This window comes from Bufo bufo, chromosome 11 (genome assembly GCF_905171765.1).
Source record: "Bufo bufo chromosome 11, aBufBuf1.1, whole genome shotgun sequence".
NCBI lineage: Eukaryota > Metazoa > Chordata > Amphibia > Anura > Bufonidae > Bufo > Bufo bufo.
The window spans coordinates 19,940,088-19,954,582 of NC_053399.1; the positions used below are offsets into that span (position 1 = coordinate 19,940,088).

Below are 14,495 nucleotides of genomic sequence, written 5' to 3' on the forward strand. Positions count from 1 at the left end.
CTCTGCAACTGCCGCGCCCTGTGCACTTTGATTGACAAGGACTACGTGTGATGTTTACACTGCCTGGCCCTGACCAAAAAAATGCAGAGGGTGCAGCAGTTGCAGAGAGAGCAGAGCCTCTAGGTGTAATGGTAACGCCCCCGTTGCTCCTAGAGGCTCATTTGCATATATTAAAACTTCAATTTTCTCAGCGATGCGGGCAGATAGGAACATGGGACCAACACAGATGCCTTCAGCTGCCAAGTGCACATGTAACAGGTCAGCCAGTGTCCTAGGTACAAAACTGCTGACAGATGCCCTTTAAACTCCCCGTATAGGAGGTGGATCTTCTGTATGTGGTATGGTACTAATGTATACTTCATGTCTATTGTAGATGGCTATAATATTTCACATGGAGGGTCTGCGGACAATCCAGCGCCCCTGCGTCATCCAGAGTTTTGTCAGCCACAACGCCGTGCTCTATAAAGTCTTTGTGGTGGGAGAGTCGTACACTGTGGTGGAGCGGCCGTCGCTGAAAAACTTCTCACCGGGCAGTTCAGGTATGGCTAGTGTGTGTGTGTCTGTATGTGTACACAGGATGCATGTGAGTGTGTGTCTGTATGTGTGCACAGGATGCATGTAGGTGCTAATATACCTGTGGGAATGTGTTTCATTAGCCACACTGCCACCTGCTGACTTATTTGAGAGTTACACATATGTTCTGTGCCAGACATTAACAGGGTTCTAGAATATTGAAGATAAGGGTCGGCACTGCCTTGTGATGGTTGCGGTTCACGTGTCAAAAGGTCGGCGTCCCAGCAAACAATGTAAAGAAGAGGACCGACACTCACAGATGGAATTTTCACTGCTGTGGTTTATTCAGTCACTCTTAAAGACATAGTGACGCGTTTCAGCACATAGAAAGTGCTTTCATCAGACCATACAACACACTACTATCATTGTGTCTTATATACATTCAAAAGGTAAAGGAACTGACGTCATGAGATGTAAGGCTCCTCCCACATGGAGGCCGATACAGGTTCAGTTGTGTGCATACCATAGACCATGGGAATCAATGTAAAGCGGTGGAAAAATCCGCTGAAAATCAAACATAAATCAAAGTATAAGCATTATGCATATTATGCAAACGTGATCAAGCATTAGATAAAGCCAGAAATATTGTAATCCCTGTTGAGGCCTCTTTGTTCCACCGTTTGTAGTCGGTGGATCCAGTACGCCTCTCTCTTTAGGAGCATTTTGTTCCTATCGCCACCGCGGCGGGGTAATGGCACATTTTCGATCACTTGAAATCGCAATTGGGATATTGCATGTCTTTTCTCATGAAAATGGTGCGGTAAAGGAAGCAGTAAATTCTCAGTACGAATAGTGGACTTATGTTTGCTTAATCTATCTTTGATGCGCATAGAGGTTTCACCCACATAGAGCAAACCACAGGGACATTTGAGGATGTATATGACGTGTTTGCTGTCACATGTGAACATGCCCTTAATTGGGATCTGTTCACCGGAATGGGGATGTGTAAGATAGGCGCCTTTAATGACACTGGAGCAGTTGTTACAGTTCAGGCATGGGAATGTGCCCTGACGTGGAGTGGTCAGTGTGGTTTGTCGCAGACTTGGTAAAGGGATTGAACCCAGGAGCTTCAATCCTAGCCACTAGACCACCAGGGCTCCTATAGAAAAAAAAATGGGGGTGGCTGTGCGCTCTTGTTCATTTTGGGGTCTCCATTCTAGAGATAATAGGTGCGGGTCCCACCTCTGACATTGGTGGTGTATCCTAGCTATATGTCACCAATGTCTCAGGTGAGACGACGCTATCTCATTAGTAATATAAAAAATTAAGATCAGACATATATCACACAGTACATGACTATCTCTTTCTAACAAAACGAGGACCAGCCCTGTACCTGACATGGATCCAGAGATCTCCCCATTCATTGCTGTGCTACATTTATTTAAAGCTGACAGCTCAGGGGGAGTGTCCTGTCTGCTGCAGCTCTCCCCCTATCACAGCTCATCTGGCATGTCCTGTCTGCTGCAGCTCTCTCCCTATCACAGCTCAGGGGGAGTGTCCTGTCTGCTGCAACTCTCCCCCTATCACAGCTCATCTGGCATGTCCTGTCTGCTGCAGCTCTCTCCCTATCACAGCTCAGGGGGAGTGTCCTGTCTGCTGCAACTCTCCCCCTATCACAGCTCATCTGGCATGTCCTGTCTGCTGCAGCTCTCTCCCTATCACAGCTCATCTGGCATGTCCTGTCTGCTGCAGCTCTCTCCCTATCACAGCTCATCTGGCATGTCCTGTCTGCTGCAGCTCTCTCCCTATCACAGCTCACCTGGCATGTCCTGTCTGCTGCAGCTCTCTCCCTATCACAGCTCACCTGGCATGTCCTGTCTGCTGCAGCTCTCTCCCTATCACAGCTCACCTGGCATGTCCTGTCTGCTGCAGCTCTCTCCCTATCACAGCTCAGGGGGCCGCTGGCGGCAACTGAAGGATGAAACTGAGCATGTGCATCCACCTCAGTGAGGTGGACAGAGAAATTAGAAAGAGCAAACAGCAGGTGGCGCTATACAGATACATTTTATTGAATAACTCAGTGGCTATACTAAATTAATTTTTTATTTTTTTTTACAAATTACATGCAATTACAAAAATATTCTGATCCAGGTACTGGTTTGAAAACTGTAGAATATTTTTAGTAGAAGAACCCCTTTAGTTGGCCCAAGAACCACAGTTGCCTCCTCGCCAGAATAGGTGATACATTTATGATGTCAGGGCGTCGACTGGTGGGATCCCCACCAGGGCGCCCCAGTGTGAATGTAGCAGGGGCGCCCGTAGGGGTTTCGCCACTGGTCGGTTTTATAGGACCACCTAATACAACGCTCAGCTATCTGGATCCATCCCATAGAAGTGAATGGAGGAGTGGGCACATGGGTGCACTGCCGCGTCCTTCACAGGGAACTTGGGGAGCCCCGTTCTTGTAATTGTGGGGCCCCAGCATTTTGCGGAATAGATGCGGATCCATTTATTTCTGTGGGTGAATAAAATGTGCAGACAACGTTCAGTATGTTGTCCGCATCCGTGTTTCCGCATTTCTAGTCCGCAAAAATATGAAGCTTGTCCTACTATTGTCCGCACAGTTCAGTCCGCAGCCCCATTTAAGTCAATGGATCCGCAAATTGCAGATGACATACGGAATGGTTTCCGTATGTCATCCGTTTTTTTGCGGATCCGTTTTCGTATTTTTGAAGGCATAAATAATTCTTTTTTTTTTTCTTCCGTTTTTTGCGGACCGTAAAAAACGGAACACAAACGGAACTTATTTGTCAGCAAAATGCGGACACACGGTTCCGTTATTTGCGGATCGCAAAACGGAAAGGATTACACACGGTCGTGTGAATGTACCCTAAAGGGGTTGTGTCACTAAGCACATTCTACGTTTTTCAAACCAGCGCCTGGGTCTGAATATTTTTGTAATTGCGTGTCATTAAAAATGTAGCATGGCCACTGAGTTATCCAATCAAATGTATCTGGATAGCGCCACCTGCTGTTTGTTCTTTTCCTTATTTTTTTGTCCGTCTCACTGAGGTGGTCTCACGCGCTCAGTTTAAAACTTCAACTGACACGAGCCCTATGTTCTGTTAGAAGCTGTGGCAGTTACAGGGAGAGAGCTGCACCAGAAAGGACACGCCCCCTGAGCTGCCAGCCTAGGAATGAATGGGTAGATCTCTGGATCCATGTGAGGTGCAGGGCTGGTTCTGGCTTTATTAGAAAGGTCTGAACACACAGATTTATTAGAAAGGTATTGTCCTGTACTATATGAGCTCTGAATTTTTTTAACCCTTTAAATGACAGGTAACTGTGTGACCTCCCTGCAGTGATGAGGGGTTTTATCCGTTCTATGTTTTTGGTTTTTTTCTAGATAGAGAATCCATATTCTTCAATAGTCACAATGTGTCCAAACCCGAGTCCTCCTCCGTCCTAACTGCTGTGAGTATCTTTCTTGACTGGTGTAATTCTATCTAAACAGGGGTGTAACTATCGGTCCCGGAGCCCGAGAGAGCCCATAAGGTGACCAGTACTGTAAGTAAAGCATGATGGGTGGGGGCCCTGTTAATTATTTTTGCACTGGGGCCACGGAGCATCTCTGTAGTGTTGATGAATCCCCTGTGTAACCGTTTCCACTGGAATCGGACGTCCATGAGATCCACACAAGTAGCAGCTTTTCCATCTAGTGTTGCTGACAACCAGCCCTATATATTGTGTGAGAGGTTGTCACAGCCCCGCCCCCTGATTAGAACAGTAATAGAATGACGTTGTGATCAGACGTCCATGATCTTTTTCATCTATTATTGCTGAATTTTGGATTTCTCCCCGTCTCCCCTCCCACAGCTGGACAAGGTGGAAGGCGTATTTGAGCGTCCTAATGATGACGTCATCCGCGCCATCTCCAAGGCTCTCCGCCAAGCTCTGGGCATCTCGCTGTTTGGGATTGACATTATAATTAATAACAAAACCGGCCAGCACGCCGTCATCGACATCAACGCATTTCCAGGTAAAGGCGCCGGCGGTTTGCGTCAAAGCTATAACGATCTGATAACGCCATGTTTTTTAAAAAATCTGTCATCTGGGGTTTCCTGTATAAAGGAGCCCGCCACATCGCCTCCTACTGGTTGGATCTTCTATGGACCTTGATGGAGGGTAAGTGGGCATGTGGCAAGGCAGGAAAAACCCACAGTGGCCTAATACTTCTCACTACTGAAGGTTTGTTACCATTGCATACAGTCTAAACCTGCGGCCCTCCAGCTGTTACAGAACTACAACTACCAGCATGCCCTAATAGCTCTAGGCTGTCCAGGCATGCTGGGAGTTGTAGTTTTGGAACAGCTGGAGGGGCCGCAGGTTAAACAATCCTTTGTCCTATAAACCCATCAGCTGCACCAATGTCTGTCATGTCCGGACAGTTTTACTATGTATCAGCGCAGGTTGGTTCCCCCTCACAGAGAATTGTCTAGAATGGATACAACTGTAGCAAACCCTCAGCTGTGAGAAGCATTAAGTCTCTGAAGGGAAGCCTGAAATAGCGATTCACTGACAGCCAACAGAGATGGAATTCATTGTAGAATGATTGAGCTTCATTTACGCCAAACGGAGAAGTAATCCATTTAAAGGGCTCGTCAATAAAAGGCAGCACTAGGACCATTTCATCCCCGGCCATTTCCAGTGCCCCCACCGCTGCAGCCTTGGGCCGACACTGCTGCAGCCAATCGCTGGCCTCGGCGGTATATGGCACAAGATTGTCAGGGTCGGTGATTGGCTGCAGCGGACACGTTATGGGTTGATTGGAGCAGCGGGGCTGGATGCGGCATGGGAGGAAATGGCCGAGTATACATTCTTTCATCTTGCAGAAAGATAGACAGCCCCTCGAAGCCTGAACGCTATTTTCCTTCCGCAGCATTTTTGCCCCTAAATTCCGCCTTGTACACAGGACCCGCTGCGGCTGTAATCGGAGGACGACCTTTTACATTTCCTGCATAAAATCAGGTTTCCAGGCGGCCGTGAATCTGATTACAGGGAGCGTGGCAGGTGCAGCCCTGACCCAGCGCACTGATGAATGTTAATGAAACCCCCCCCCCCCCCCCCCCCTATTAATATGGAAGCGCTCATCCGCTCACGTGAATAACACCACCTGGTCGACAAGGGACGCTTTGTCCTGCAGGTTTCTCTCTATTTAAAGGGGTTGTCCAGGTCTGAAAAACATGGCTGCCTGGTTGCAGAAAGAGCGCCTCTCTTCTCCGCAGGTCGTGTGTGGTATTGCAGCTCAGCCCCGTTCACTTTAATGAGTTGCAATACCCAACGCAACCGATGGACAGGCATGGTGCTGTTTTTGGAAGATGGCAACCATTTTTTTTTCTTATCTTCTCTTTTCCTGTTGCACCAGGCACAGTCCCCTGTAGGGCCTAGCTCAGCTGAATGTAATGATGTTTTTCACTTTGCTTCGTTCTTCAGAAAAGTACTTTTAATTCATATGCAAATAAGCAATTAAGTGCACCAAAGGCGGGCCCAGGCCACTCTGTGCACGCTTGCGCCACCTGCTTCTTCTGCCAGCCACCTTCTCTCGTACTTCAGGGCCAGGTTCCTGCATAGTCATCTCACCTGGCTTCTCATAATGTGAATTTAGCCTTCAAGGCTTATGGACACCTTCTTGTCAAATCTCTTGTCAAATCTCATTTGAGGCTGAAAATCCATTTTTTTCAATTGGTCTTTATTAAAAATATTCAGCATTTTTTTTTATAGCAGTCTGTTTGCAGAGTATCACTTCTCAGTCCCATCAGCTGACAGCTCATGTGAAGCCTTATCTCTGATCTCCAGACCTCATAAACACATTATAGCGGAACTCTCTATACGGCTTAAATGAGTGTTTATGAGGTCAGAAGATCAGAGATAAGGCTTCACATGAGCTGTCAGCCGACAGGACTGAGAAGTGGATACTCTGAAAACAGACTTTTTTTTTTTTTTTTTTTTAAACCCTTGTGTCTGAAAAATGGCTGAAAGTTTGTAATAAATATCAATTTAAAAATTTACTTTTAGCCCGAAATGAGTAAAAAAAAATTGCCCGAAAGTGTCCATAGCCTATAAACCTAATCTCTGTAAAGATCTTTGCTTGCTGTTAGTGAATGGTCCATTTCTCGTTTGTCTAGAGCAGGGATGGCCAACCGGCGGCTCTCCAGTTGTTATAAAACAACAACTCCCACCATGCCCTGCTGTAGGCTAATATCTGTAGGCAGTCTGGCCATGCTGGGAGTTGTGGTTTTGCAACAGCTGGAGAGCCGTAGGTTGGCCATCCCTGGGGTCTAGAGGCTGATAGCTCATCCCAATCTAATAACAGTTTGTTACAACGTATCGGTGTAGAGGAGACTCGTCCGCCTGGCGTTTAGGTCACAGATTATTGCTTACACCAGGGCTAATTGTAAGAGGTCCTCAGCTGTCTTAGCAGGGATCGGGATGGATCTTCAGCTTCTGGATGTAGATGAATGTTTCTATTCACTGACAGTAAGCAGAGGTCTTATTAAATCTTATTTGCATATTCATGAGGTCTGCTGTATGCATTTTATTTTAAAATTGGGAGGATATTAAAGATTGCTAAATTACTGTAGGGGGGTGGGGCGCTTTTTCATTTGTGTATATGGAAATTAACTCTATTGGCCGCAGTGGTCAAAAGTGGTACTGCAGGTGCATACACGTGGTTCTACGGTGGTCCTGTGTTATCAATTGGTGAGCTCTGCCGCTTCTGCGTTTTATCTGACACTCATCAATCTGTCATATCCTCCTCCTTTAGGATACGAGGGCGTTCCAGAATTTTTCGGGGACCTCTTGAACCACATCGCGACCATCCTTCAGCGTCCGGAGGTGAACGCAAATAAGCCCCCCTCGGAGCAGATAACCACAGCCGTCACGTGCTGCGCTCCCGCCGCTCGGCTAGACCCCTGGATGGTGGAGAGCGAATCCAACGGAGCTGTGAAACTGCAAAGCCAAAGACTAGGGTGCAACTCGGCCGTGTCCCCCAGCTTCCAAAAGCACTGCGTGGCTTCCCTGGCGACCAAGGCGTCCTCGCAATAGTTCCCGGAAACTGTGATCTGAGCAAGTAAGGGGTTAAAAAAAAGAAAGAAAGCAAGACCTGCAACATTCGCTCTCCGGGAAATCTGAAGAGCAATAGCGCAAATCTCCTTTGAGGAACATTTTGGCATCACGCGCAGTCTGTCATTAAATCTGCACTTCCGAATTAAAAAAAATATAATTTTTGGAATATAGAAATCAACACTTCACAACAGAGAGAAATTTTAACCCGCCACCAGGAGGAAAAAAGTGCTTTAATTAAGGGTACCGCCATGCAGCGAGTACGACCGGATTGCAGATTTTTTTTTTTTTTTCTTGCAAATGTTCTACAAAAAATGGAATTATTTTTAAAGAGAGAAATTTTATTCTGTTAAAAAAAAAATACTGATAGTAAATAATGTCCAGCGTGGCCGCCGCCGCCGCCGTAGGATTTTCTCATTCATTATTATTATTTTTTTAATTCTCCTTTTTAAGCCCCTCCTCTAGGTTCTTTGGCGCTTTCATTAAGTTCATTCATTTCATCTAGACTTCAGTGACTTTGGACGACTCCCCCCTCCTCATAGGGGATCTCCTCCGGATTCTTACGGTCAGACTGTCCTCGGTGCGGTGCGCAGCACCCCGCGTGATCCTCGAAGCACTTCCAGCGTATATATTTCCACCCCGTGCTTGTGGGACGGACGGCTCTTCTACTTCAGTTTTATAGAAAAAAGAAAATTTATAAATGTATATATTATAGAAATGATCCTGCTGATTAAAACCGATGTACTCCATCACCTGAAAGTCGCAGACGTTGGCGTTTATTTTCATGGCTGTCAAAGAGAAAAAAGTGTATTTGCTGCGGAACTACAAGTCCCAGCCTAGTGTCATGGCTGCTGGAGACATGGTGGTTGAGGGCTCTTTCACACGTCCGTGTTTCCCACCCAGTGATTTTAATGCCTTCATTTACACACCAGTGGTTTTCCACCGACCATGAGGCCTCCTTCACATTTCCGTTTTTCACGGACCTGTACCCGTGTCTGTCCACACATCGGTGAAAAAAAATCACGGAGACATGCACTACTTTGGTCCGTGATTCAGACCAAGCTAGCCCTATGGGTCGATGAAAATCTCGGACACAACACGGATGGCATCCGTGTTGCGTCTGTTTTTCGCTGACCACTGGTAGGAGATGAATTTTTTAGCTGAGCGGTGTCCGTGGAATTCAGATGACACATGGAGGTTAAAAAAAACGGACACACAGATCCTTCACGGATGTAACGTGGAATGATTTTATAATTTTTTTTTTTTTTTCACGGATGTGAAACAAACGGGGAAATGTGAATGAGGCCTAACTCGGTGCACTGCTTTGGTCGGTGATCACGCCCATTGACGTCTGTGGGTCCGTGAAAGCCTCTGTCATCTGTGTTCTGTGGTTTTCACGGACCGTTGGTAGGAGATGTTCTGGAAACGAATGTTTTGCCCGGCCGTAGACATGGAAGGTAAAATAGGCTGACCACAGTGAAATTGAGGGTTGATTACTTCCCTATACAATCATTTCCCTATAGATAAGCGGCATCAGATGTACCCGTCAGCCGCTTATCCCCCGGTCTGTATATGAAAGGACCTGTTCTTCATGATCGTATGTCTACAGCGAGATTTCATTTCAGCTCGTTCAGTACGTTATGAAATAGCCGCAGCGTCCTGGAGAAAAGGTGCGTCAGTTCCTTAAAGGATGGCGGCCCTCCTGTGTGACGGTAAGTGCCCCGCTAAGCCTGATCTCTGTCTTGTTTGATGGCCCCTGCTGTACGTCTTCTCTGTCCGGTCTGTGGCCCTTGTGCAACCAATCAAGAGATCTATTTTTAATTTTGAGATGAAATGCAAGCTGGACCCTGATTGGTTGCTATGAGAACACCGACCACTATAGCGCCATAATACGTCGCCTCACTTTGTCAGCTTCCGTCGCATGTGTGATCCATTTTCCACACAGCTTCGGTCTCCCTTAGTGCGGGTGTTTTTTTTGTTTTTTTTTTAAATATCTATTGCTGTGTATCTGTGGAAATATTGGCATCAAGTGCGTCGGTCGGAAAATAAAAAACGCACAAACGGCCTTGACCGGCTGAAATTTGACGCAACATTGGAGCATAGTGTTTTATCCATTGTCGGTGGGCAACAAGGGAAATGTGGATTTCAGTTCCTCGCCATTTGTAAGATATCTGATTGCTGTCGGCGACTAGAAACATTTACGAGGTCATTTATTAAGAACGGCATTTTAGATGCTGGTCTTACTAACCCTGCGCTGGTGCTTGATGCGCCTAAGTTGTGTAGAGGGCGTCAACCGCTGGTTCTAGGGTTGTCAGAAAGATTGTCATGGTCTATATTATGTATGATTTTTCATTTTTCACACCAATCATGGCATAGCCCCTTTAAGGGTCCGATCACACGTCCATAGAATGGGTCCGCATCTGTTCCGCAAATTGCGGAACGGGTGCGGACCCATTCATTCTCTATGGAGACGGAATGGATGCGGAGAGCACACTATGTGCTCTCCGGAGCGCGTCCCCGGAAAAAAATAGAACATGTCCTATTCTTGTCTGCAATTGCGGACAAGAATAGGCAGTTCTATTGGGGGTGCAGGCCGGGTGTATTGCGGATCCGTAATACACTACGGACGTGGGAATGGACCCCCAAGGATAAGCTTGATCATGGTTGGGGGATCTTCATGATCTGGGGAGACATTCCTTGTTCAATTGTGCATCTTATGGCCCCTTTTTCCTTCACTGAGAGCAGGACATGACCCCTTTCATTATACACTGGGACAGTCTCACTTCAGCAACTAGTTACTACAAGGCACTTACTAATGTATTGTGATTGTCCATGTTGCCTCCTTTGCTGGCTGGATTCATTTTTCCATCACGTTTTACATTGCTCATATCCAGGGGTGACGACCACCCTGCAATCCAGCAGCAGTGATCGTGCTTGCACACTACAGGGTGGCTGTAACCCCCTGCATACGAGCCGTGTATAATGTGATAGAAAAATGAATCCAGCCAGCAAAGGAGGCAACATGGACAATCACAATACATTAGTAAGTGCCTTGTATTCACTTTCTCTACATGATAAGGCCTCATGCACCTGGCCCGGCCGGTATTGCAGCCACCAGCCGTTTGTGCACCGCATCACTTGAATGGACCCACAATCCGGAAGGTGCCTCCGCACAGCAAAAAAAAAAAAAATAGACTATATTCTATTTTTTTTTTTGGGGTGAGGATGGCTCACGGACCCATTCAAGTTGAATGGGTCTGGATCCGTCTGCGGCAGCCGCACAGATGGTGCCCGTGCTTTCGGGACTGTAAATTGCGGCCCCCCAATGCACGGAACGGCCATTTGCTGAAGTGAGACAACCCCTTTAATACTAAGAGGACCCCCTAGCAGACGTCCTGTGTCCAGTATTAGAAGGGCCTTTATTTCATTTTCATTTTTGCTCATAATAATGTAGAAGGGCAATTAAACTGCAGCAAATCGCCGGGTGATTATGTGTCATTTGCATATCGTGACTGGGATTATAATAAGCAGAGTCCTCCAGGTTCTCATCTCGTGCACAAAGCTGACGGCTCCAACCCTGGCACAAAAAAACAAGTCAATTATAGTTATTATATCATTATACTTTTGAAATGCAGGAAAAAGGAAGTTTACCCCGGGACATATGGGTAGTGGCCCTAATATGCAATTACATCTTATATACGGCGCCTCCTACAGGGGGAAATCTACAGCGAGACAGTGTGGTCATATATATATATATATATATATATTTTTTTTTTTTTAAAGTGCATCTGTCAGCAGTTTTGTACCTATGACACTGGCTGACCTGTTACATGTGCACTTGGCAGCTGAAGGCATCTGTGTTGGTCCCATGTTCATATCTGCCCGCATTGCTGAGAATAATCATGTTTTAATATATGCAAATGAGCCTCTAGGAGCAACGGGGGCGTTACCGTTACACCTAGAGGCTCTGCCCTCTCTACAACTGCTGCGTCCTCTGCACTTTTGACAGGATCAGGCAGTATAAATGTGATCACACCTGGTCCTGTCAAAGTGCAGAGGACGCGGCAGTTGCAGAGAGAGCAGAGCCTCTAGGTGTAATGGTAACGCCCCCGTTGCTCCTAGAGGCTCATTTGCATATAATAAGACATCATTTTTCTCAGTAATGCGGGCACATATGAACATGGGACCAACACAGATGTCTTCAGCTGCCAAGCGCACATGTAACAGGTCACCCAGTGTCATAGGTACAAAACTGCTGACAGATGCCCTTTAAAGGAGAACCCCTCCCAGCATATTGAGCTCCGGTAGTACATGGTTATTAATTCCCTGGTGATATCTGCCACAATGTAACAGCTATTCATCTATTACTGTTGACAACCAGCTTCTCAGAGAAGGCCAACCTGAGGCTCTCCAGCTGTTGCAAAACTACAACTCCCAGCATGCCTAGACTGCCTACATCTATCAGCCTACAGCAAGGCATGGTGGGAATCGTAGTTTTTCAACAGTTGGAGAGCCGCAGGTTGGCCAGTCCTGTTTGAAATCATATCTGAGAGGTTGTCACAGCCCTGCCCGCCTGCTACTGCCATCACTGACTATAATAGTAATATACTGTATATTCCTGCGTATAAGACTACTTTTTAACACATGAAAATCTTCTCAAAAGTCGGGGGTCGTCTTATACGCCGGGTATGGCGGGCGCTGCAGTGCCGGGATGCCCGAATTATCAACAGAGAGAGCCCGGGCTATTGCCTTGTATCCCCAGCAGCTGAGAGCTGCGATGTAACCCACGGCATATGCCCCCCCGCGCTGTACCTTGTATACCGCCCCCTGCTCTGTACCTTGTATGCCTCCCCCCTGCTATGTACCTTGTACCGCCATCCTCCCGGCCGCTCGCATCTCGCTCCTACGCATGTGCGAGATTTCATGCGGCGAGCGTGGATACACTGGATCCTCACGGCCGCTCGCATCTCTCTCCTGCGCATGTGCGAGATCTCCATGCGGCGTATCTAAGTGCGGCGCAGATGTGCATATGTGAATGTGAATATGAAGAATAACATAACAAAAACATGTTCAGGGTATAGGTGGCACATGTTTAGGGTCTGGGAGGGAGGACAAGGAAGGTGGTGGGATGCAGGGATGGTGGTGATACCATGGGATGGCGGTGGTACCTAGGGATGGTGGTGGGATGCAGTAATTTACTGCTGTGTGTTGAAAAAGGGGTAGTCTTATACGGCGAGTATATCCCAAACTCTATATTTTCAGTGTAAAAGTTGGGGGTCGTCTTATACGCATATACGGGTACCTACACTGTGATCAGACATGAGATCCATGGCAGGGGGTCTTACAAGCTGATCTGACGGCATTATGATAATATATGATTAATATATAATTATATGATTTGGACCTTCTCCCGACCCTCATGATTGACAGATGAGACCCCAAAAACATTAATATAATGTCAGCGTGTAATGCAGTAGCCTACATTTACTAATGTGCCCAAACTATGTGGCATTCTTGTCATTCAGCTGGAGCCACCTTGATGGATGTGATCATGGTATACAGTGAGCGCCCTCTAGTGGTGGGTGCAGCAGCTCTGTATCAGCCAAACAAGTATGGTTCAGGGGTGCAGATTCCCCAGGGTCATCCTACGATTACTCAGATGCAGAATACAGACATTTGCAGCAGCCTGGATTGCATCACGGCTGAGCTGTCAGACTCTGTACATCTGTCCTCTAAATAAAGAAATGAAGACGTAAAGGAAAAAAATCCAACATTTTATTTCCCTGTAAGTTATTTTTTTTTCTTATTTTTTTGTACAGAATAAACCTCCGTTCCCAGATTGTAATCAAAAAGTAACAAGTTATTGCAATATGTTCACCTAACAAAAAGAGTGAAAAGTGACACTAAAGAGCCTAGAACGTCCAAAATCTTGCCCGCAGCCTCAAACACTCCGCTCCGGCCGCCATGGAAATGGGGTGACCTAGTCATCTCCCCCCCCCCCCCCCAAAAAAAAAACAACTAAAAACTGGATGATCATGTGGCAGCCATCTCAGCTTTACTACAGGACAATTGTGATAGAACTACAGAGCGTTTAACCTTTAACCCCACGGCTGCCGCAAGAGCTTGCCATGAATTGTTTCCAGCAGTCATGGGGTTAAGCCGGGAAACAAATATATAGAAGGTGCAATGGCAAATTATTATTTTTTGCAACTTTTTTTTTTATTTTTTTATCTTCAAGTTGGTTTTCATCCCCTCCTCAGATCATGGAGCTTGTGGGCAACATTTTCCAGTTCTGCCTCGATGGCTGCCAAACTCTCCAGTTCTTGGTCCTAAAAAAAAAATAAGAAGAATAATAATAATGCAGAAATGTTTGTGTTTTTCAGCCTGTGGTTTGATAAGGAAGTTGCTGCTGAGCATGCTGGGACTAGTAGTTGCACAGTTTTACATAGAATTAGCTAAGTAATAACTTGTATCCGGTCTCATATTCTAGTCCCTTCCAGAGCTGCATTCACAATTCTGCGCTCTGTTCATGGATGCACCCAGAGCAAGTTATCTGCTATAATGCACTGCTTCTTGTTGCTCTGTATGGTTGCCTGTGCCACATAGAAACATAGAATGTGTCGGCAGATAAGAACCATTTGGCCCATCATACTGAGTACTATGGATAGCCCCTGGCCCTATCTTATATGAAGGGTGGCCTTATGCCTATCCCATGCATGCTTAAACTCCTTCACTGTATTTGCAGCTACCACTTCTGCAGGAAGGCTATTCCATGCATCCACTAATAGAAACATAGAAATGCAATATATCCAACAGCCAGCAGGGGGCAACAGAGCTGAAAGTACAGTACAGACCAAAAG

At 46.4% G+C, this 14,495-nt stretch overlaps 2 protein-coding genes across 4 annotated transcripts in view; one reads left to right on the top strand and one right to left on the bottom strand.

Annotated features, from left to right (window-relative positions):
- Positions 1-8,392, top strand: part of ITPK1 (inositol-tetrakisphosphate 1-kinase) — a 99,375-nt gene extending 90,983 nt beyond the window's left edge. The window contains exons 8-11 of the mRNA XM_040411929.1: positions 374-539; positions 3,920-3,987; positions 4,390-4,552; positions 7,337-8,392. Coding sequence (XP_040267863.1) covers positions 374-539; positions 3,920-3,987; positions 4,390-4,552; positions 7,337-7,617 — 678 coding nt within the window. The 3' untranslated portion in view covers positions 7,618-8,392. The remainder of the gene's footprint in view (positions 1-373; positions 540-3,919; positions 3,988-4,389; positions 4,553-7,336) is intronic.
- Positions 8,393-13,865: 5,473 nt separating this feature from the next.
- Positions 13,866-14,495, bottom strand: part of CHGA (chromogranin A) — a 77,937-nt gene continuing 77,307 nt past the window's right edge. For all 3 annotated transcript variants that reach the window (XM_040412393.1, XM_040412395.1, XM_040412394.1), the window contains one exon: positions 13,866-13,964. In XM_040412393.1, coding sequence (XP_040268327.1) covers positions 13,881-13,964 — 84 coding nt within the window. In that variant the 3' untranslated portion in view covers positions 13,866-13,880. The remainder of the gene's footprint in view (positions 13,965-14,495) is intronic.